Below are 21,143 nucleotides of genomic sequence, written 5' to 3'. Positions count from 1 at the left end.
TAACATTCGAAAGTCCAATTAGTGTCCCTACTAATCCAGTCAAGTTAGGCTGATTCACTAAGGGGTAAAGCTTTCTTAGCGTCGATTTTCTACATTTATAAGGACTCGAACATGAGACCTTACTTAAGCGAAGTAAGCGTTGAACCGTTTTAATCAAGTGATTCTAACGCTCCGTTTGATTTTACAATCACGTTTTTAAAATTTTAACTCTAACTTTAACTCTACTTACTACACAATAAAAATCAACAACACAATTATTACTTTTTTATTTTTCTTTAATTTTTTAACCATTCAATTCAAATTTTAATATTAAATTCTCTCAACTATCAATTACTTTTTTCACAATTCAATAATATAATTATTATTTTTTCTCAATTATTCATTACTTTTTCACACTTTTTCTCATAATTCAACAACATAATAATTACAATCTAATTAAAATCAAAATCCAACTCTACTTAACTCTAAAATTAAATACACCAAATCAACTTTTACGGCACGAATAGGACAATGAAACATTGATTTGATGTCAAGAAGATAATAGGACTTGTCCATTACGTTCTTTTTCTCTACCGTCGCTATTCTGGTCCACTACCATGAGCGACATGTCTAGTCACGTCCATCGGATTCCCTTAATAGAGAAAAGTATGCAATTCATTGGCAGCTCGTAATAAATATGCATAATTGACAATACTACGCGCTCGAAATTGCATCGATATTTCTAATTGAAAAATCACGATTTTAATTTAATCGGCCTTGCGACCCTGCTACTTATGAATGGAGATCTATCTTTTACTGTTGAGGAATTTGAAATTCAAAAGAAAACAAACATCTCGTAATCACTGTGAAGTCAAAGTCTAAGTGATAATTACTTTCAATCAGTAACCTAACATATATAACCTCGCGTTTTACTTTAAAAAAGTTATGACATTTCTAGTTTTTCAAATAAAAAGAAGCGATACTCAAATTGATGATCAATTGGAATATTTTTTTTATAAGTAAATAAATAAATTACTTTAAAAATATTAAAATTTGAAATAAATAAATAAATAAAAAGTGGTCTCGCTAATTTCAAGCAAATGAATTTTAATTGTAATGCACGAATTCGAAAATTTTTTAATGGTCATTGTCAAGTCAAAAGCCCAAGAATAACCTTGAGTTTCACGTAAATGAAATTATGAAGAAATTTAACATTGAAATAAAAAGAGATTACTCAAATTCAAAAAAAAAAGTTGAAATAAGTTTTTGTGCGTATATGCACGAATTAGTAAATATATTAAAATTTAAAATAAATAAACAAAAATATAAATAAATAGATCCGCTAATTTTGTACATAAATGAACGAATTTTATTTACAGCTTACGAACTTGAAATTCATCAAGGTGATGTTTGGTGGATGGAACACGAGGTGTGATAGAATTTTGAAACTCCTTTATCATATGTTTGAAATTCACTAAGATTGAAATTGGATTTAGTATAAGACAGGATAAAGTATTAAAAATTAACACATCGAAGAGGTAAGATAAAGGAATATATATTGAGATTATGGTTTCTATATAAAGACCAAAATGCCCTTGACATGTCTTCAAATTTTCCAATTATGACTCTCTAAGTTGTGAAGGGGGCTGATCAAGGACTAGGAGGGCCGCTGTTGTGGGCCAACGATGACCGCCACCACATTGGCAAGGTTGTTGACGTCTCAAGGATCGCCGGCGACCTTGATTGGGCGGGGGAGGCTGATCTTGGGCTACCACCACTAGAAATTATAGAGAAAAGATAAAAAGGCAAAAAAATTATGTGGAAGAGAGAGGAGATCGAGATTATAATGGGCGCTTGTCGTCATGGTTTTACATGATATATCACATAATAGTGTCTTCATGTATCTATAGAACATGACCGATTGTCAGCCATGTCATGTAGTCCCCTTGATCTATGTGTTCAACCAACGGACGTCACATTTAGCATATAGTACCAAAAATTAATTAACCGTTCCAAACATGAGCTATTACCTGAATAAAATTGATCGAAGAGAAAATATTGTCGGCCAATTGCATTTTTTGGGTACATCTTTACGAATTCCTCCTCCGTAACTTACATATATTTCGGCCTAATATGCATGTTGCATTCCATGCATATATACGTATAAATTTTTTTTTTGGTAAAAGAGTACGAATATTTTACATAGTTGATGGTTATAAAAAAAACAGAACAAAAAAAATATAAATTTTGTAAAAATTGTCAGTTTTGTCCTAAATTTTACTTTATAATAAAAAAATCATATGTTTTAATAATCGTTTCAGATTTGGCTTCCGTTACTACCCCGTTAAAATTTATGTCTATTTGCTTACGTGGACTTTATGGACCCACCGAATTTGCACATCATTTAATTATCTTATATTTTCTTTACAAAAAATAATTTAAAATTTTATAAAAATTTCACTTTTATTCTAGATTTTGATTTATAATTTTAAAAAAATACATGTCAGCATCCCGTTTTGGTCCGCCGGCTCCAGGAGAGAATATCAACAACATTCCTAACTACAGCCCAGAAACTATTACAGAATAAAACCCACCAAACCCCGAGTTACTATTCACAGTTGGGTCAGTCAAGTCACTTTCCACCGATGGATGACAAAAATGACGATTTTGCCCCTCCTCCTTGTGATCATGCTAGGTTGTTGATTTCGAATTTTCATCGTGCTGCGATTCTCCGTGCATCACTCTCGGGGTCGTTCGGTTAACATGACTGACCCGACTGTGAATAGTAATCAGGGATTTATTGGGTCTTCTTCTGTAATAATTTACGGATTATAGTTAGGAATGTTGTTAATGTTCTCTTCTAGAGTCGGTGAACTAAAATGGAATGCTAACATGTATTTTTTTAAAATTACAAATCAAAATTTAAAACAAAACTGAGACTTTTATGAAAATTTAGGTTTTTAAAGAAAAGAAAAGATGATCAAATGATGTACAAATTTGATGGGTTCCATAAAGTCAACGTCGGCAAACATACGGCAATTTTAACGGAATAGCAACGTAGATCAAATTTGAAACGATTATCAAAATATATATATATATATTTTTTTATTATAAAGTAAATTTATGATAAAACTGATAATTTTTTTTATAAAATTTAATTTTTTTTTTATAAATTGCCCTTATAAATATGCATGTTGCATTCCATATATATATATATATATATATATTTTACGTATTAATGTTTTTGGGTCTCATTCCAGTGATTTCGAATTTGATTGGATGGTGGGGCTGCATTTTTGTAGAAAATTAAACCCCCAATTGAGTGACATCAACAGACACGACGTAAATCTGCCCACTAATACGCGTACCAATGCTAGATTTTCCCATTACCCTTGATTTGACCAAAAGAGTGATAAGGAAATTAATTTGGCGTCAATACTCCTATTTAATGACGTGCTCATGTAGTCATATACCATGCGTCACAACTGAAAAAAACATGAAAGAAAGTGGAGATGACCAGTTTTGTCAGGCATGTAGCCATGCACCATGGCATCAATCAAAAATTCAATCCACGACAAAATTACAATTTGAACATTTTTTTTTACAGCTCTACTACAGTCTTCATACAAAGAAAATGCTTTTTCGCTTGAAAAGTATCAACTGGATATGAAGTTTTAAAAAAGTAGGTTCGTAACAGCGCCGCGAGGAAAAAATATAAATTTAAATTTTGGAAGAAATGCCTTTATTAAGAGGTGGAGTAAACACTCCATTTAAAAAAAATCAGAATAATGTATCTCGTGATTTAGAGTGCGTTTGATTTCAGAGTTGAAGTAACTTTGATTTTAATTTTAATTTTGATCGTGGAAAAAAACAAATGAGATGGTATTATAAATTTGACTTAGAAAACGTGTATTTTTATTATATAATAGGTAAAATTAAAATCAAATTCTGAAATCAAATAGGCTTTAAAAAAAAACACAATGCACATTCCACAAATTGCAGCTTTACAACTCCAGTAGGGTGACTTCAGAGTGGAGGATATAAACACCTTTTCCCGTACAAAACGAAGGGCACTGACAGTTTGTAAGGTGATGGGAAGATTCTGGCTCTAAGGGTAAGATTTTGATCATTAATGTGAGGGAAACTCAAACGTAACTTCACTTCAGGCGTGGTTATATTTATTATATTTGTATGCAAGACATTTGACATTTCTATCTGCCGGACATACGTTGTCGGACCATGGATCAATTGGGTTGGGTTGGGTTGAAGATATTCAAATTCCAATCGAGTACTGAATCCGAATTTCTTTTAGGCCCGATATTCATATGTTGTGAATATCGTGGAGGGTGTAATTGATCAGAAATTCAGGCTGGATTAAAAAACCGGGCTGAGTCTGGGTTTATGCCAGAACTTAGCCCAAATACTAAGCTCTATCCAGATGGTCTAGCTACAGTACTCGATCACTACCCGCCTATCTGGCACATACAAATCTAATGTAATTCTCTGTGCCATTCCATTCAATTCTGACTTACCAAATTATATGACATCATAATCTGATGCCTGGTTATTGTCTGAATATAGAAGTTTTTGCATCAGTTTGAATTGCCAATTTCAAACAATTTGAACATGTGAATTGGAGCAGTTGATCAATGAAAATATATATCACAAGCCATGGTAATAGGTGCAAGAACAATGTCCGTGGATCCTGTTGCCGTGGTCGAACTCCTTACTCGAAGGGTACCATATGGGTTTCACGCTCTCTTTGTGACCGAGGCGCGTATATACTTGGATCTCACTCTTAGAAAACATGCTGCTAATATGGCCACTCTCTAATAATCATCAAGAGAAGCTGGATGATCCTTAGAGACATGTTTCCAGATATATTTCTAATTATGTTTTGTTTCGTCGCACTTCTCGGTTTGCTAATTCGAAAGAGTATTTACGGCATATATCTTAACTCGTTTAGTTTCTCAACAAGAACAAATTCGGGAGCAAGCAGTGTGATTAACCCTGAAAACAGTCTCCATGTAAAAGCACTGCCTAGCAGATAAAGCAGATGTTCGCGTATTCTGAAATATTTGGGGTCATGGCTTGGCGAAAATCAATTTCTACAATTCGGGAACAGCTTCGGCTTTTACTCATTCAAGTCGGTAGTTTTTTAACAAACTTTTACTATGAATAATTTTTTCTTTCATTTTTTAACAAACTTTTAGTATGGAGTAAAAAAAACAATTATCTTACTTTATAATTATGCGATAGAATTATCATTAATATTAAAATTTCAATATATTCTATTTATATCAGATGCTCTATTCCTTCTTTTTTTTTGCCAATATTACACGGTTGAGTAAGCCGTAAAACACATTTATGAATTAATTCCTCACATTGTTGAAATAATTAAATTTTTTCCATTCTCCATGTGTCAGCTTTTTTAATGTGAAAAGAAATTGATTAATTTTTCGTGAACGAGAGCATTCCGTTCGATCCACAGGAGCTTTTCACATATATAAGATCTTATAACATTCCCATTAACTAACCTTTCGAGTCTCTTTTATTTTATGTGAACATAAATTTTCACAATTATTTCATTAATTTCAATTTTGTTTTTTTCTCTGAAAATCCTCTTCTCTTCTCTCGTACAAAAATTGGAATTGTGTTCCAGCGAACGAGGACTAGCGCCCCCGCAATGTGGGCTTCAAGACTAATTTGCTGCGAATGTGGACACTTGGTGGCAAAAGGTGGGGTTGGTGGTTAAGGAAAGTAACTGAATTTACTGATTCATCTTTTATATCTAATAGTTCTTATTTCTACAATTTTATTTTGCAGTGGGTAATTACAGAAATTAAAAGTTACGCCACTACATTCTCCTGCAATATAAATAGTATAGATATAGGAGAAAATTTTAAATAGTTCTACCTCATATTGATGTGGCGATAAAGAAACAATTGGAATTCTTTAATAAAAAATAATTATGATAATTATTTGAGTGATTAATACCAATTATCATGTTTCACGCAATTTAATTGGTAATTTCTTACGCTACGTGATGAGGTAAGATCACCCAAAATATAGATATATTAGAGTGTCACCCACGGCAGCACCACGTTGAACTTAACTTCAAGTTAAAATTGTAATCGCCCATATGATGTCTTTTTTTCCTTTTCTATCTAATAGTTCTCATTTTTACAGTTTTGTTTTGCAACGGGTAATTATGGAAAGTGGAAACTGAAAGTGACACTATTATGTTTTCCAACGGGTAATTATGGAAACTGAAAGTTACACTACTAAATTTTTCTCCAACATAAATTGATGCGAATCTCGATGAACTTGTCGTGAGACCCAACAACAATCGATGGATATCAAATACCGGGATTGTCCAATAAAGGTTTCAAAGGATAGAAAATATTGACCCCTATCAATAATGAGCTAGAAGCCAATATTATAAATTATGAGAATTACAAGTAATCACACTTGTAATATTCGCAAAGTTGTTGAAAAACAATTTGGAGAAAATCTCTGACAAAGTTGAATGAAAAATTGGTCTAATCTCTCTATGGTGGCTCATGCCAATATATAGAGAGATATCAGACTACTAATTTAAATGGGCTAATGGTCTTAGCTAAAATAAATTCTAAGTTTAACAAGTTCAAAATAAAATAGACCGAACTTATTGCAAGCAAATAATTATGTATGAAACAAATATCCCAAAGTCAGACCTTTGAACTGAGATCATCTTCTAGTTGGACTTGTAGCATGTTAACGGTCGTGGCTTTTTCCACAAACATCTCGCCAAGAGCTCGACTTCTCCTCCAAGGACTCATAATACTAGCCCTTGCGTGAGTTGTTGGATTCTTTTAGCTCGTGCTCCTATAATTGATCCAGCTGGCACATGCATATCACTAGGCTCCCTTTCATGATCGATCCCATCATCTTGGGATCCTTCTTCGTGCCTGTGCGTAGGGTCCTCTAGCTGGTACTATCATAAATAGTACAAATATAGATGTATTAAAGTGTTTCCCGCAGTAGTACGACATTGAAATTTACTTCAAGTTATAAATTGTAATCACCCATATCATGTATGTTTTTCGGGGAATATATTATGTATAATTTTTAAAATACATGTTTTAGAACATAATTAGATTTACCATGTTATATTAATGTCAACTAGGTGCCACCCGCAAATTAAAGAGTATAATTAAAATAATTACAAAAAATTATTTAATAAATGTGTTAATTTCTTTTTTTAATAAAAAAAAGTCATGTGGGACCATAAATGCCAAAAATAGGTGAGTCCCATTTTTGCAAGATTCCCGCTTCATGTGATGTGGCACCTATTGCCAACAAAGTGGGGGCCCCTTTTATTTTAACTGACATGTAAATTAATAATTAAAATTTTGATAATAAATTTCTCCTAATTTTTATTTGAATCATTTTCAACAATCTTTTGCTTTTCTTGCATCAAGATATATAAGAGTAAAAATTATTAGAAAAATCACAAAAAAATGAAAGTCAAGGGGAGAAATGAAGAGAAAATTTGACAAGTTACTTGATCAAGCAAATGGATGACTGGAAGAACAAAATTTGTTTAATTGAACATAACAAAAGATAAATAAATTCGGACAGAACAAGGAGAATGAAAAATTCAACTAATAAACAATCTTAAAATTATTCTCCCAATTTAAAAGTCACACTTACAATGATATGAATTGTCATTTACACAATGTCAAAGATGTAAAATCCGAAAAATTATTCGATGAAAATTGATTAATACATAAGAATTTCCATACATATAAAGAATATTCAAAAAATTACAAATTCGACCGAATGAGTAAAAATCCGATAAAATGCCCTGAATTCACTGCCATTTTAACCTGTGAAATAACCGAGAGAATATATTTTGGGGTGAACTTGAAGCCCGGTGAATAACCACAACCTAAACTAGCCGGATCATTGCACGGGTTTAGTAATCTCTTAAAAATATCTTTGAGACCTCAAGAACCTAGATCATTCTTGTGCCCCTTCCCAGCTCCCAACCATAGTGGTGGCTCCACACCGGCAGCCTCTCCGCTCCAGGTAGTCATTTCCTACTGTTTGGTTTACGACTGACTCAAGGTACCACATGACTCACCAATTTTCATCAATCTCAGTCCACATCTCAAAACCTTATCACTAATTCATTCACAAATATCGTAATCAGTCGTAGAAAAATACATACATGATCCGAAATATCGACATGATCATGACAGTGCAGTTCTAAAAATGACACATTTAATCATATCTTTATAATTAAATAATCAAATAAAAATTATAACGATCATTCAGAGTAAACAAATACCGCGAAGATTGGAAAAATGGGAAAGCACACGTGAATAAGCATGTGAAAATTTTGGGATGTTACAAACTCCCCACCTTTAAAGAATTTCATCCTCGAAATTCAGGTTATCAAAAATAAGTTTATACCCGACAGGCTCAGGAGATTGAAAAACCTAGGCTTTAATACCATTTGTAAAATCCGAAAAATTATTCGATGAAAATCGATTAATACATAAGAATTTCCATACATATAAAAAAATCAAAAAATTACAAATTCGACCGAACGAGAAAAATCCAACAAAATGCCTCGAATCTATCGCCATTTTAACCTGTAAAATAACTGAGAGAATATATTTTGAGGGTGAGCTTAACGCCCAATGAATAACCACAACTTAAACTAATTGGATTATTGCACGAATTTAGTAATCTGTTAAAAATATTGTGGAAACCTCCAGAACCTAGATCATTCATGTGCCCCTTCCCAACTCCCGCCCATAGTGGTGGCTCCACACTAGCAGCCTCTCTGCTCTGCTCCAGGTAGCCATTCTCTACTATTCGGTTTACGATTGGCTCAGGGCACCACAAGACTCACCAATTTCCATCGATATTAGTTTATATCTCAAAACCTCACTAACTCATTCACAAATATCGTAATTGGTTGTAGAAAATTACATGTATAATCCGAAATATTAACATAACCATGATAATGCAGTTCTAAAAATACGAACGCAACGATAATAAAAATACTAGTTTAAGAACATGTTACCCACATGGATAAGCCCTCAAATCCTGAAATACCGAACAACTGTTGATTTCTTTTTTTTCTTTTTTCTTTTTTCACTCATAGCACTCTCAGTTCCTCTCCATTATTGAGCTCTCTCTCTCTCTCTCTCTCTCTATTTTGAAATCTGAATGGAAGGATGAACAGAGAAGACAATAAATAAAGGAAGCATAAAGAAGGTGGTGAAAGACGAGGAAAATTAGGAGCCCGCGTGGAAGAGAGACCTACATCAGAATTACGTGAGTAAGCCTCAGGTGTAATATGTGGTTCACGTCAAATATATGCACGTTTGACTCCTATCCCGTGTCGGCACATTCAGCTATATTAAGCATACTATCCTTCTGTCACTCTCCACCGACCTCTCTCTAGCTCCAAAACTCTCACTTCTGTTAGTCCGAAGTACTTCCCGGTCTCTCTCCATGGCAAAGCTGCTGTCTTCTTATCTCCAGCCAAATCCTGCAGGCTTCACCAATTCCGGAACATACTCGAAAACAGGTGACTAACCCCGCGCTCGGGCAATATGTGCTCTGCTGTACTGGAACCTTGTGAGATTAAGACTAAATAATGCTACTAGAAAATTTATCTTGTCTTAACGTGGCAAAAAATGCATTTGAATTCTGACGGAGTAGAGTTATAGTTATGGTTTAATTTAAATTTCAAATTTTTAAAAATTAAAAACTGACCCATAATTTTTTTATTTTTTCAAAAACTCCCAGACCCCTCTCTCTCTCCACTGAACTCCGTCTCTCTCCTCGCTCTTCCCTCTCTCCACTGAAGCTAATGCATGACTCGTCCCATCCTCTGCATTACCTGTCCGGAAACTTTGCTCCGGTCGCGGTTGAGACACCTCCCACCACTGACCTCCCTGTCAGAGGACATCTCCCGGTGAGGGTTGGAAAGTCATTTAAGGACGAAATGATACCAGACAACTCTATGGATATATTCCTACCTCTATCGGAACTTCTCCTAATTTCGGTGTAAGGCCTACACATAATGTTGCAGGAATGCCTAAATGGACAATTCTTGCGGGTGGGTCCAAACCCCAAGTTTGCCCCTGTGGCTGGATACCATTGGTATGAAAGCATAGACATGACTAAGATAAACACCAGATGGCCTGATCATATCAAACAATTGTTTCCTGTTCAGACCAATTTCTTGATTGGTTTCTGGTTCTTTGTGCAGGTTCGATGGAGATGGGTTCATACTCCCCTGCTCCTTTATTCATGCAGTGCACAGAAACTATTATAAGTTTTCTAAAAATTTTTGCCAAGAAAGAAGAGATATTGAACATGGAAGTTTTTACGATTGCAGAATGATTCATGGCCTGCGCATCAAAAATGGAAAAGCAGCATATGTCTCCCGCTATGTGGAAACATCGAGGCTTAAACAGGAGGAGTCCTTTGGCCGTGCTAAATTCTTGAAGGTATCTGATCATGTTTATATGTTGAGGGAATCAGAACTGCATACATGAACAGATGATTCCCCGATTTTATAATTTCAATACCCTGACAATATATCATATCGAATGATCCTTCGTTGTTGCTTGCTTCTTAGTTTTGTTGCTGTAGATCAATATTAAGGGGCAAAAATTTTCCTTACTAAATTTGCAGATAGGAGACCTGAAGGGACGTTTTGGCTTACTCATGATCATGTTGCAAATTCTCAGACTCGGATCATTCGATATTTCATATGGATTTGGAACAAGTAGGTTATGGAATGACTACTCTAGATGGGTATCCTTTTCCTTGATTTCATCCGTGAAAGGCCGTTCAACTCTAATTGTGCGTATATGTGTATTATCAACATGGTTGATTTTGATGTAACCTTTTCCAGGTAATACAGCTCTCATATATCACAATGGAAAACTTCTAGCACTTCACGAAGTGGATAAACCTTGTAATTATCCTTTCCCTTTATTTTCCCGTAATAAATATCAAAAGTTCATCCATACTTGTCTAATTATTCTCCTTCTATTGGCCTTGTCTAGATGTGGTTAAGATTTTGGAAAATGGAGACCTGCAAACTCTTGGATTGCTAGGCTATGATGACAAGAGACTCGGGCTTTCCTTCACTGCACACCCAAAAATCGATCCCTTCACGGGTAAGTTGTGTACATGTTAATCCCATGTTCAAAGTTGTACACTGTAGAACTTCTCAGTCCATAGCCTGTAAGTCTCGTACAGGGGAGATGTTTACTTTTGGCTCTTTACTGGTGGCGCCACATGTCACGTATCGAGTTATTTCGAGAGACAGGTTCACGTGCGACCCAGTTCCGATCACATTATCAGCGCCCATCATGATGCACGACTTTGCCATCACTGAGAGCTATGCCATATTCATGGATCTCCCATTGTATCTCAGACCTGCTGTGAGTTATAACTGAGCTCGAATTTCACCCATATGAAGTGCGAATTTTCTACTTTTTCTTTGGGAAAATCTGATGCATGAAGGAGTTTCATTATCAGATGATGGTAAAAGGAAACAATATTCCTTTCACATTTGATGGGACAAAAAATGCACGCTTTGGTATACTACCAAGATATGCTGAGAACGAGCGGCAAATCAGATGGTTCGAGCTGCCAAATTGCTTTATATTTCACAATGGTGAATTCTCTTGGCTAATATCACTTCCTAGTGTTGTTATTTTGCTCTTTCATCACTTCGGTCTATTTTCCTGTGCTTTCCCAGCCAACGCTTGGGAGGAGGGCGATGAAGTTGTTCTGATCACTTGTCGTGTCCAGAATCCAGATTTGGAGAGGCTTGATGGAGCTGTGAGAGGAAAAGTCGAGAATTTCACAAGCGAACTGTAAGAGACAGTATGACTATTCAAGCTTTTGTTGTAAATAGATATCGAACGTGTAAACTGTGATTGTTATTGTCTTTACTGCAGATATGAGATGAGATTCAACATGAGAACGGGAACAGCTTCACAAAAGAAGTTATCAGCGCCTGCTATAGATTTTCCTAGGATAAATGGAAGCCACACTGGCAGGTCTGCTTTCTTGGAACCTGCTGCCAAGTATCGTATTTCAATTCAATTTCCTAGCCGAACAACCACCCCACTTTTTACCTTTACTTCCATTCCTTTCGCAAAATATTTTTGTATTGGGGGAAAAGAATAATTGAATTGTCTGGCGTGCATCTGAAAACAACATGAAAATTTGAGTATTGTTAATTTTGATATTCAGGAAACAGAGATATGTGTATGGAGCAATTATGGACAGCAGTGCAAAGGTAACTGGGATTGCGAAATTTGGTCTACATGCTCAACCAGAGGCAGGAAAGACAAGTTTGAAGTTGGGGGAAATGTTCAAGGAGTCTTTCGTTTAGAAGCTGGTAGGTTCGGTTCAGATGCCGTTTTCGTCCCCCGTAAACCCGGCATTTCTTCTTGTGATGAAGACGACGGGTACTTGATATTCTTTGTGCACGATGAAAATTGCGGGTATAGATTATACTCCCTTTCCCACATTACCAACAAAATTATCTGGAGAGAAAATTCTTCCAACTTATGACTTGGCAGAAAATTGCAAGCCATGGTAATCGATGCGAGAACTATGTCAGCTGATCCTGTTGCCGTGGTCGAATTGCCTCATCGGGTTCCATATGGTTTTCACGCGCTCTTTGTGACCGAGGTACATATTTACTTGAATCTCAGTTTTCAATTGCTTTTACACTTAGAAAACTTGATGCTAATATGGCCACTCTAAATTGATCATCAAGACAATGACCAAGTTTCGGTAAAGAATCTCAGTGACTTGTTTCCAGACATATTTCTAATGATGCTTTGTTTCGTTACTCTTTCTGATGCTAGTTCACGTTAGTTTTTGCCGCAACATATGTCTTAACAGGAACAAATTCAGGAGCAAGCAGTGTGATTGACCTTGAAAACAGTCTCCAAGTAAAATCACTGCCTAGCAGATCAAGCAGAAGTTCGCGTATTCAGAAATTTTTGTGGCCATGCCTGGGCAAAATCATTTTCTACAATTCGGGAGCAGCTTCGGCTTTTACTCGGCTCAAGTTGGAGTTATTCTTTAAACCTGTCATCTGTTAAAAATCGGGGAGATTCAAGGGAGAGGGAAGGGAGCATGAGAACTGTCACCGGGATGGAATCAATAATCAAGATGAGATGAAGTATGAGCGTAAGATCTGGAAGTGTCCATAGCGCAAATGTTTGTTCGCACAATCAGTAGCTTCGGTGATATGATTCCAGAGAGACATACCAAGCCTCCTAGTAGACGTACGGATCTGATATTCCGTTCATGTCCTGAGAAGTTCTTAAACATGTAGTACCCCGATTTTTCTTTTTTGTTTTTATTTTTCCTTTTTTCCCGGCGTATATCCAATATCCCGATTTTTCTTACGGTAGTGTAATTATACATGTCAATTTTCGTTATTTTTGTTAAGTCACTATATGTGATGAAATAACATTTTTTTATTTTTAGAAATGAATGTTCTTTATTGGGTTGTTTAGGAGTTTTAAGAATGGAATTACTATCGAGAATTTATTTATCCTTGGTTAAATTACAGTTAAAATCGTAAAACTATGAAAAAAAGTTAAACTTCAATACTAAATATATTGGTTTGGCTCAAATAGTTTCAAACATGTAGTTACTTTAATACTTTTGGTCTAAACTGGTACTGGAAGTTAATGGCGGTATATAAGTCCACGTGGCACCTTCGAATTGGCCAAATAATATTTTTAATTTTTAGAAAATCTTAAAAATGATTTAAAATTAAAAAGAAAAGGAAAACCGACCACCTCTACCTAGCTCCGTCGACGGAGGCATCCCAGCTTCCGGCGCCTCTGTTGACGTCGCCGGGGGGACTCCATCGGCGGTAATCTCCACCATAAACCACCAACCCCCAACCTCTCCTACCCCAAACTCCACGCCGAGAGTGACTGGTGGAGGAGCCTCCACGAGCAGGACTACCCTCCCCTCTTTTTTTCCTTTTTTTATCTTTTATTTTTTTTAGATTTTCTAAAATTTTTAAAAGCAAAAATATTATTAGACCAATCAGGAGGTGTCACGTGGACATATTTAACACCGTTAACTTCCAATAACAGTTTTAGACCAAAGTATTAAATGAACTAAACGTTTAGAATTACTTGAGCTAAACCGAGGCATTAAGGATTGAAATTTAACTTTTGCATAATTTTAAGACTTCAGCAATAATTTAACCATTTACTCTTATTCTAATAGAAAAATACTAATGTGGAGAAAAATATCGGACATGGAATATTCTCCCATCATGATGAATCTCACTCGATGGATACCCAATCTCTTTCTGATCTTGTCTTCCACTTCTCGTGCCTTCAGTAATCTCACGTGTTTTGCTATCATTGGTGTGAATGCCCTAGACCGAGGAAACCAAAGTCTGTTGTGGACTCGGGAAGGTTTCCTAAAGATCCCCTCCGACACTCAAATTAGAGTCTTACAAAAGAGAGTATTCAATTCACAATATAGGAACAGTAAACTTACTTGTATCTGAGTGTAGGATCAATATTTATAGAGAGATGCTGGAGATTATACATGAGATATTATGGGCCTATTTGATCGTTATTTGGGCTTGGGCCCATTAAATCGGGCCGAATCCAATCGTCTGCGACAGTCAAGTCCCGCTTGCGAGAGGGTGTAGGAATTTATCTGCCCGAGTCGGGGAAGGCTCGCTAAGCCTCCCATGGATGTGGGAGGCTCGCCAAGCCTCTCGTGAAAGGGGTGGCTCGGTGAGCCCCCCTCGCAGTCAGGGGAGACTCGACGAGAATTCTGAATTGAGCTGAGAGGGGCCTGATAGGCCCTCATGGATCTGTCGGGTCCGGTTCGATGTAATTCCCCTATCACATACAAATTATGGATTTTAATTAATAGATTTACAAATGAACAGGGGAGAGAGAGGGGTCAGAAGTATACTTTCTCTCGAGAAGAGAGAGAGAGGAGAGGTGATGATCGTTTGTTTAAATTTATATTAAATATTCGTATTCCTGGTGTTGTAATATATAGCAAATTGAAAATTGCACGCAATAATTAAATATCATGAAGTTGATGCATGAAGAAATGCAGCTTTTTTTTTTGGTGGAATAAATGCAGCTATTTAATTCTTTTTTCAAGTAATTATTCTTGTATATACAGCATATGTGCAATCAGAAACAAAACATATTTGCATATTCAAACCAATTACCGTGTAATCAGTCATCTTATTTTGATCTTCTTTTTCATATTCAAACAAAACATGTTTTGCATATTCAAAGCCCCATCAAAAATCATATTACGCTAGACAATAATGGGACATGGAGACCCAACAAGATCACCAAAGAGAAGAGTATCAATACCCTCTGATGCTAAGGGAAAGATGTGAAAGCCCTAAAAAAGATTCAAAGCGTTATAAGCAATCCAGTCGACACAAAAATTTCCCTTTTTGTAGGTGTGGATCACTTGAACCTCCCACTCCAAAGACAGCAAGACACGAATGAGGATACCGGGCCATGAATATGTGGTTCGACCACACATCCTGGCTAACGGCTAGACGTAGGACAACATCGGAGTTAACTTCGACAATAACTCTTCTAAAGCCTAGAGCCCACACGAACTCCAAACCGGATTTAACTCACAATTCAGCAAACACTTCCGTTGCAATTTCAATGTTTTGATCAAACCCGGTTGGAATCCAACGACCATCTTCATCTCTGATTAAATGAACATCATAAGGACCGATTTCCATGTTGTACAAAAATATAGATAAAAATTAATTTATTTTCATTAAAAATAGATAAATAGATATTTATACTCAATGAACTTTTTCTGACGATTACTCCTCTCAATCCGTATTTATAATATTACGATATTTATAATTTATATATATATAATTTCTAAAAATCTAAAGATACACTTTGGAAATTATGATGAAAATTACATTCAATTATCAATTAACCGTTGATGCCTAAACTTGCTAGAGTTAAATATTTTAATGCTTTAACTTGCTATACTGAATTATAAATGTAAAATTAAATAATTTATAAGGCACGATAATTCTTTTATTAGTTTATTATTGATGTCATATATACACACTTAAATTAGTCTAAATTATAACATAAGAAGACAAAAGCCTATCTACAATATCTAGTTAAAATATTTAAGTGCGTGAACTTCTATATAATATGAAAACTTATGCCATTTGGAATAGAAAAAACTTTAACTCCTTTTATATAAGCACTTTTTAGAAAATAAGATTAAAATTGATTAACTTTTTTCTGTAGGAAATAAACGTAATTATTTAGAAAATTCATTATACTACAAAAAAGATCTTAATCATGAATTAGTTCATTGATAATTTAATCTTTAGTGGAAATTTTTAAACGAGATTCTTTTTTTTATGTTTTTAGAAATAAGTCAGCCCTTCTGTTGCTATCCAAATATCATTAACGATTAGGTCAAAGTCAAATATCTACACATTGAGCCCAGTCCATTTCTGGACATTCAACTATCTTAAGCATAACATCCATCTTTCACTCGCTTCTGATCTCTCCAACTCCCAACTCTCACTTCTGTTAGTTCAAAACGCTTCCCGGTCCCTCTCCAAGACGAACCTGATGCTGTCTTATCGCTTGCAATACCCTGTGGGGTTCGCCAATCCTCAGACATACTCGAAGACAGGTGACTAAACCGGGGCTTGAGTTATATGAGCTATGTTGTTCTGGAATCTTGCAAAATAAGACCAAATGGATGCTATAAGAAAAAATTATCATATCGTCTTGACATTGGAAAAGGTGCATTGGATATTCGCAGAGATGAACTCGAAGTCCCATTCCATGTCGATCGTACAGCGCAAGGCATTTTCCTCATTAATAGGAAGAGCAGCATTCGAGGTAGAGGCGATAAAGGAAGAGGAGGAGAAGATAAAACCGAGTCTTACAAGTCGAGCCAGGCCGAGGATAGTGGTGGTGGATCCAAAGTGTGGAAAAGGGCCCATTTTGGAAGCTGTTGATCGTCTGGAGAAGCTGGTAGTGAAGCTAATGTACGACACCTCCCGTCCTCAGCATTATCTGTCCGGAAACTTTGCTCCGGTAGAGGTAGAGACACCTCCTACCACTGATCTCCCTGTCAGAGGACATCTCCCGGTGAGGCTTTATGTTATCTAAGGACTAACTCTTAAGCCGAGGATACTATCTCTAGACCTAAACAATACTTATTTCTCTGTATATAAATTCTTTCTTCCATCGTAACTTCTCCTAGATTCAGCGTGACACTTATATCTAACGTCTCAGGAGTGCCTAAATGGACAATTCATGCGGGTAGGTCCAAACCCCAAATTTGCCCCTGTGGCCGGGTACAATTGGTATGATAAACACCTTATGATGTGATCTTCTAAACAATACTTGCTTCTTCGAATTAATTCATCGATTATTTTCTGGTTTTTGGACAGGTTCGATGGAGATGGGTTAGTAATCCCCTGCTTTTTTCTTTTTTTGGATAAGGGGACTTTGTCCATACTTTTTTATCAATGAGAAGTCTCAATACTTATCCCAAAAAAAAAAAATTTCCGTGCTTTTTCAGTCATGCAGTATACAAAAACTATTATTAGTTTCCAAAATTTCCTCAAGACAGGAAAGATACTGACAATGGAATTTTTCGTGATTGCAGAATGATTCATGCCCTGCGCATAAAAAATGGAAAAGCAACATATGCCTCCCGCTATGTGGAGACATCGCGGCTTAAGCAGGAGGAGCACTTTGGCTGTGCTAAATTCTTGAAGGTGTATGGTCATGTTTGTACATGGAGGATTATACCACGGTTTATAACAAGACTATTGTTCGAATCCCCTAACAATTGGGCCATAATTGTTGCCTGCTTCTTAGTTTCCTTGGTTTGAATCACCATTGATTGAGAGACGAATGCTCAACACTGAATTTTCAGGTGGGAGACCTCAAGGGGGTGTTTGGCTTAATCATGATCTTCCTGCAAATTCTGAGACTCGGATCATCCGATATTTCATATGGATTAGGAACAAGTAAGTTTTGGAACAACTACTTTAGATGGATATCTTTTCCTGTGATTCTCAGCAGTGAAAGATCGTTCGACTAGAATTGTGTCTGTATGTGTACTAACAATATGATTGATTTTGCTTAAATTTTTCCAGGTAATACAGCTCTCATATATCACCAAAGAAAACTTCTATCGCTTCACGAAATGGATAAACCTTGTAAAGATCATCCTTTTAATGTATTTTCCCACTAAAAATGATCCAAAAATCATCCATACTTACTCTAATTATTCTCCTTTTATTGGCCTTGTCCAGATGTGGTTAAGATTTTGGAAAATGGAGACTTGCAAACTCTTGGATTGCTAGACTATGATGACAAGAGACTCGGGCATTCTTTTACTGCACATCCGAAAATCGATCCCTTCACGGGTAAGTTGTGTACCATGGTACATGTTAATCACATGTTCAAAGTTGTACAAGCAAGAACTTCTTGGTTCATAGCCTGTAAGTCTCATACAGGGGAGATGTTTACTTTTGGCTATTCATTGGGGGCGCCATATGTCATGTACCGAGTTATTTCAAGAGACGGGTTTATGCACAACCCAGTTCCAATCACAATACCAGAGCCCATCATGATGCACGACTTTGCCATCACTGAGAACTATGCCATATTCATGGATCTCCCATTGTATCTCGGACCTGCTGTGAGTTAACTGAGTCATAATTCAATGTATGACATGCTGAGATTCTTTCTTTTTTCTTTGGAGAAAATCTGATGCATGTTGGACATTTAATATCAGATGATATTGAAAGGAAAGAATGTTCCTTACATATTTGATGGGACAAAAAATGCACGCTTCGGTGTGCTACCAAGATATGCTGAGAACGAGCTGCAAATCAGATGGTTCGAGTTGCCAAGTTGCTTCATATTTCACAATGGTGCAGTCCCTGACCAATAACTGTTCCTGGTGTTCTTTTTTAGCTCTTTCATGAGTTCAATTCGTTTTTCTGTACTTGCTTAGCTAACGCTTGGGAGGAAGGAGATGAAGTTGTTCTGATCACTTGCCGTATTCCTGATCTAGATCTGGAAATGCTTGAAGATATTAGAAAACCAAATGCTGAAAATTGGATAACTGAACTGTACGAGATCCTTTCTCTTCAAGCTTCTACGACACTTAGAAATTGAACCCATAACTCCCAGTTCTTATTGTCTTACTGCAGATATGAGATGAGATTCAACATGAAAACGGGACTAGCTTCACAAAAGAAGTTATCATCTGGGCCTGTTATACAATATCCCCGGATAAATGAGAGCTACACTAGCAGGTCTAGATCCTATACTTTATCAGAATCTGCCTATGCATTTTGCAGAAGACCTTGCGTTCGGAAAAGAATCTGACTTCCTAGAAACCAGTTCATTTTTTAATTGTCTGATGTACATCTGAAAACTACATGAAAATATGATATTGTTGGCAATTTTTTCACTTCAATATACAGGAAACAGAGATATGTGTATGGAACAATTATTAACAGCCTTGCCAAGGTAACTGGGATTGTGAAATTTGATCTACATGCTGAGCCAGAGTTAGGAAAAGACAAGATCGAAGTTGGAGGAAATGTTCAAGGTATCTTTGATTTAGGAGCTGGTATGTTCGGCTCAGAAGCCACTTTTGTCCCAAGTGATTCTGGCATTTCTTCATCTGAAGAAGATGATGGGTACTTGATATTCTTCGCACATGATGAAAATTCTGGGTATTGATTCTTTTCCCCTTCCCATATTACCAAGAACATAATTCACAAAAAAAAAATTCATTGTTCTCTATGACTTGGCAGAAAATCACTGGCCATCATAATTGATGCAAGAACAATGTCAGCTGATCCTATCGCCGTGGTCAAATTGCCTAATCGGGTTCCATATGGGTTTCACTCGCTCTTTGTGACCGAGGTTCATATTAACTCGAATCTTGTTCTTTCAGTTGCTTCGACTATGAGAGGAAAAAAAGAAGAAGAAGAAGAAGAAGAAAAAGAAAGCTGCCAATATCGCCACTCTCAAATGAACATCAAGATAATGACCCAATCCCAGTAAAGAAATCATAAAGCTTGAGAGATGTCTGCAAAGGAAGCTTAAAGCAGCTTAAAATCTTGTTTCCCAGTACTATTTTCTCATCATTTTTTGTTTCTTCGTACTTTTCTGGATAAGTTTTAATCCATTCGGCTTCTCAACAGGAACAAATTCGGGAGCAGGTGATATGATTGACCTTGGAAACGGTTGACAAGCAAAACCACTCTTAGCAAACCAAGCAGATGTTCGTGTATTCAGAAATTTTGGTTGTCATGGCTCATGGCTAGGCAAAAGTGAATTTCTACGATTTTAGGATTCAGCTTTAAGCTTATGGTGGACTGAAGCCTGACTTAATATTTGGCATTTAGAGCTTTAGAGATGGCAGTATAGGAACTAGTAGCTGTTTGTATCTCAATCAGTATGATATGAAGTGTGACAGTAATAGAATTGAAGTGTGCTTACTACTAACTACATGGATTCTAAAATCTGTAAAATCATGTCGACATGTGTTCTATTCTGGCAGAATTACATGCCATAGCACCGGTGTGTTTTGAGAATGATTTTGGCCTGGAGAACATATTTGCTTGATAGCTTGGGGTCGATAAGAAAATGACAGTTAACAGATCAACAATCGATATCAAATGCGACCTCTTTAGATCAGTATACTCGTTTTCCTAATTGATCCACTCCCGGCCCTGTTTGTTTGAATAATTCCCGGAGTGCAATATCCAATCTCCTGGTTGACCGAACCAAGATCACTCCCGTTCCCCTGTCCTGAGAAGTGCATATGCATACGTAACGTTTTGGTTCAGGATATGGTTCAAGACTTTTCGATTGCCTCCACTGGATTTGTTAAGACACTTTGGACACAATAATTTTTTTATGACTATATTATCTATAAGAGACAAAATCTAGAAGAAGATATTTATAATATATTATACAAAAAAACTAATCGTGGAGCTTGTGCGTTGCACGGGATAGCACACTAGTCTAAAAAGAAATTATAATTAAAAATTAGAAAGAAAAATTCAT

The 21,143-nt window shown here is 36.1% G+C and overlaps 1 protein-coding gene and 1 pseudogene across 2 annotated transcripts; both read left to right on the top strand.

Annotated features, from left to right (window-relative positions):
• The first annotated feature begins 9,816 nt into the window (after positions 1-9,816).
• LOC116207018 lies at positions 9,817-13,563 on the top strand (annotated as a pseudogene).
• Positions 13,564-16,574: 3,011 nt separating this feature from the next.
• LOC116207253 (carotenoid 9,10(9',10')-cleavage dioxygenase-like) lies at positions 16,575-20,660 on the top strand. 2 transcript variants are annotated; one of them, XM_031540156.1, is made up of 15 exons: positions 16,575-16,722; positions 16,855-17,186; positions 17,334-17,404; positions 17,492-17,506; positions 17,710-17,821; positions 17,983-18,076; positions 18,206-18,268; positions 18,365-18,478; positions 18,569-18,753; positions 18,850-18,988; positions 19,072-19,189; positions 19,271-19,375; positions 19,547-19,801; positions 19,883-19,994; positions 20,276-20,660. In XM_031540156.1, the coding sequence occupies exons 1-15, from the start codon at positions 16,659-16,661 to the stop codon at positions 20,300-20,302; spliced, it is 1,806 nt and encodes a 601-aa protein (XP_031396016.1). In that variant the 5' UTR covers positions 16,575-16,658; the 3' UTR covers positions 20,303-20,660. The 2 variants fall into 2 exon arrangements, with proteins under 2 accessions (XP_031396016.1, XP_031396017.1); XM_031540157.1 differs by lacking the exons at positions 19,883-19,994; positions 20,276-20,660 and adding an exon at positions 20,026-20,269.
• Positions 20,661-21,143: the final 483 nt, after the last annotated feature.

This window comes from Punica granatum, chromosome 5 (assembly GCF_007655135.1).
Source record: "Punica granatum isolate Tunisia-2019 chromosome 5, ASM765513v2, whole genome shotgun sequence".
Lineage (NCBI taxonomy): Eukaryota > Viridiplantae > Streptophyta > Magnoliopsida > Myrtales > Lythraceae > Punica > Punica granatum.
This window is presented reverse-complemented; position numbering and strand designations above follow the sequence as displayed.

What these genes read in the sequence shown, in the direction of transcription:
- LOC116207253 (XM_031540156.1), top strand. Translation starts at nt 16,659, where the DNA reads ATGCTGTCTTATCGCTTGCAATACCCTGTGGGGTTCGCCAATCCTCAG. An exon ending in GCTGTGCTAAATTCTTGAAG is followed by an intron (nt 17,822 to 17,982) that starts GTGTATGGTCAT and finishes CTGAATTTTCAG; the next exon opens with GTGGGAGACCTCAAGGGGGT. An exon ending in TTGCTTCATATTTCACAATG is followed by an intron (nt 18,989 to 19,071) that starts GTGCAGTCCCTG and finishes GTACTTGCTTAG; the next exon opens with CTAACGCTTGGGAGGAAGGA.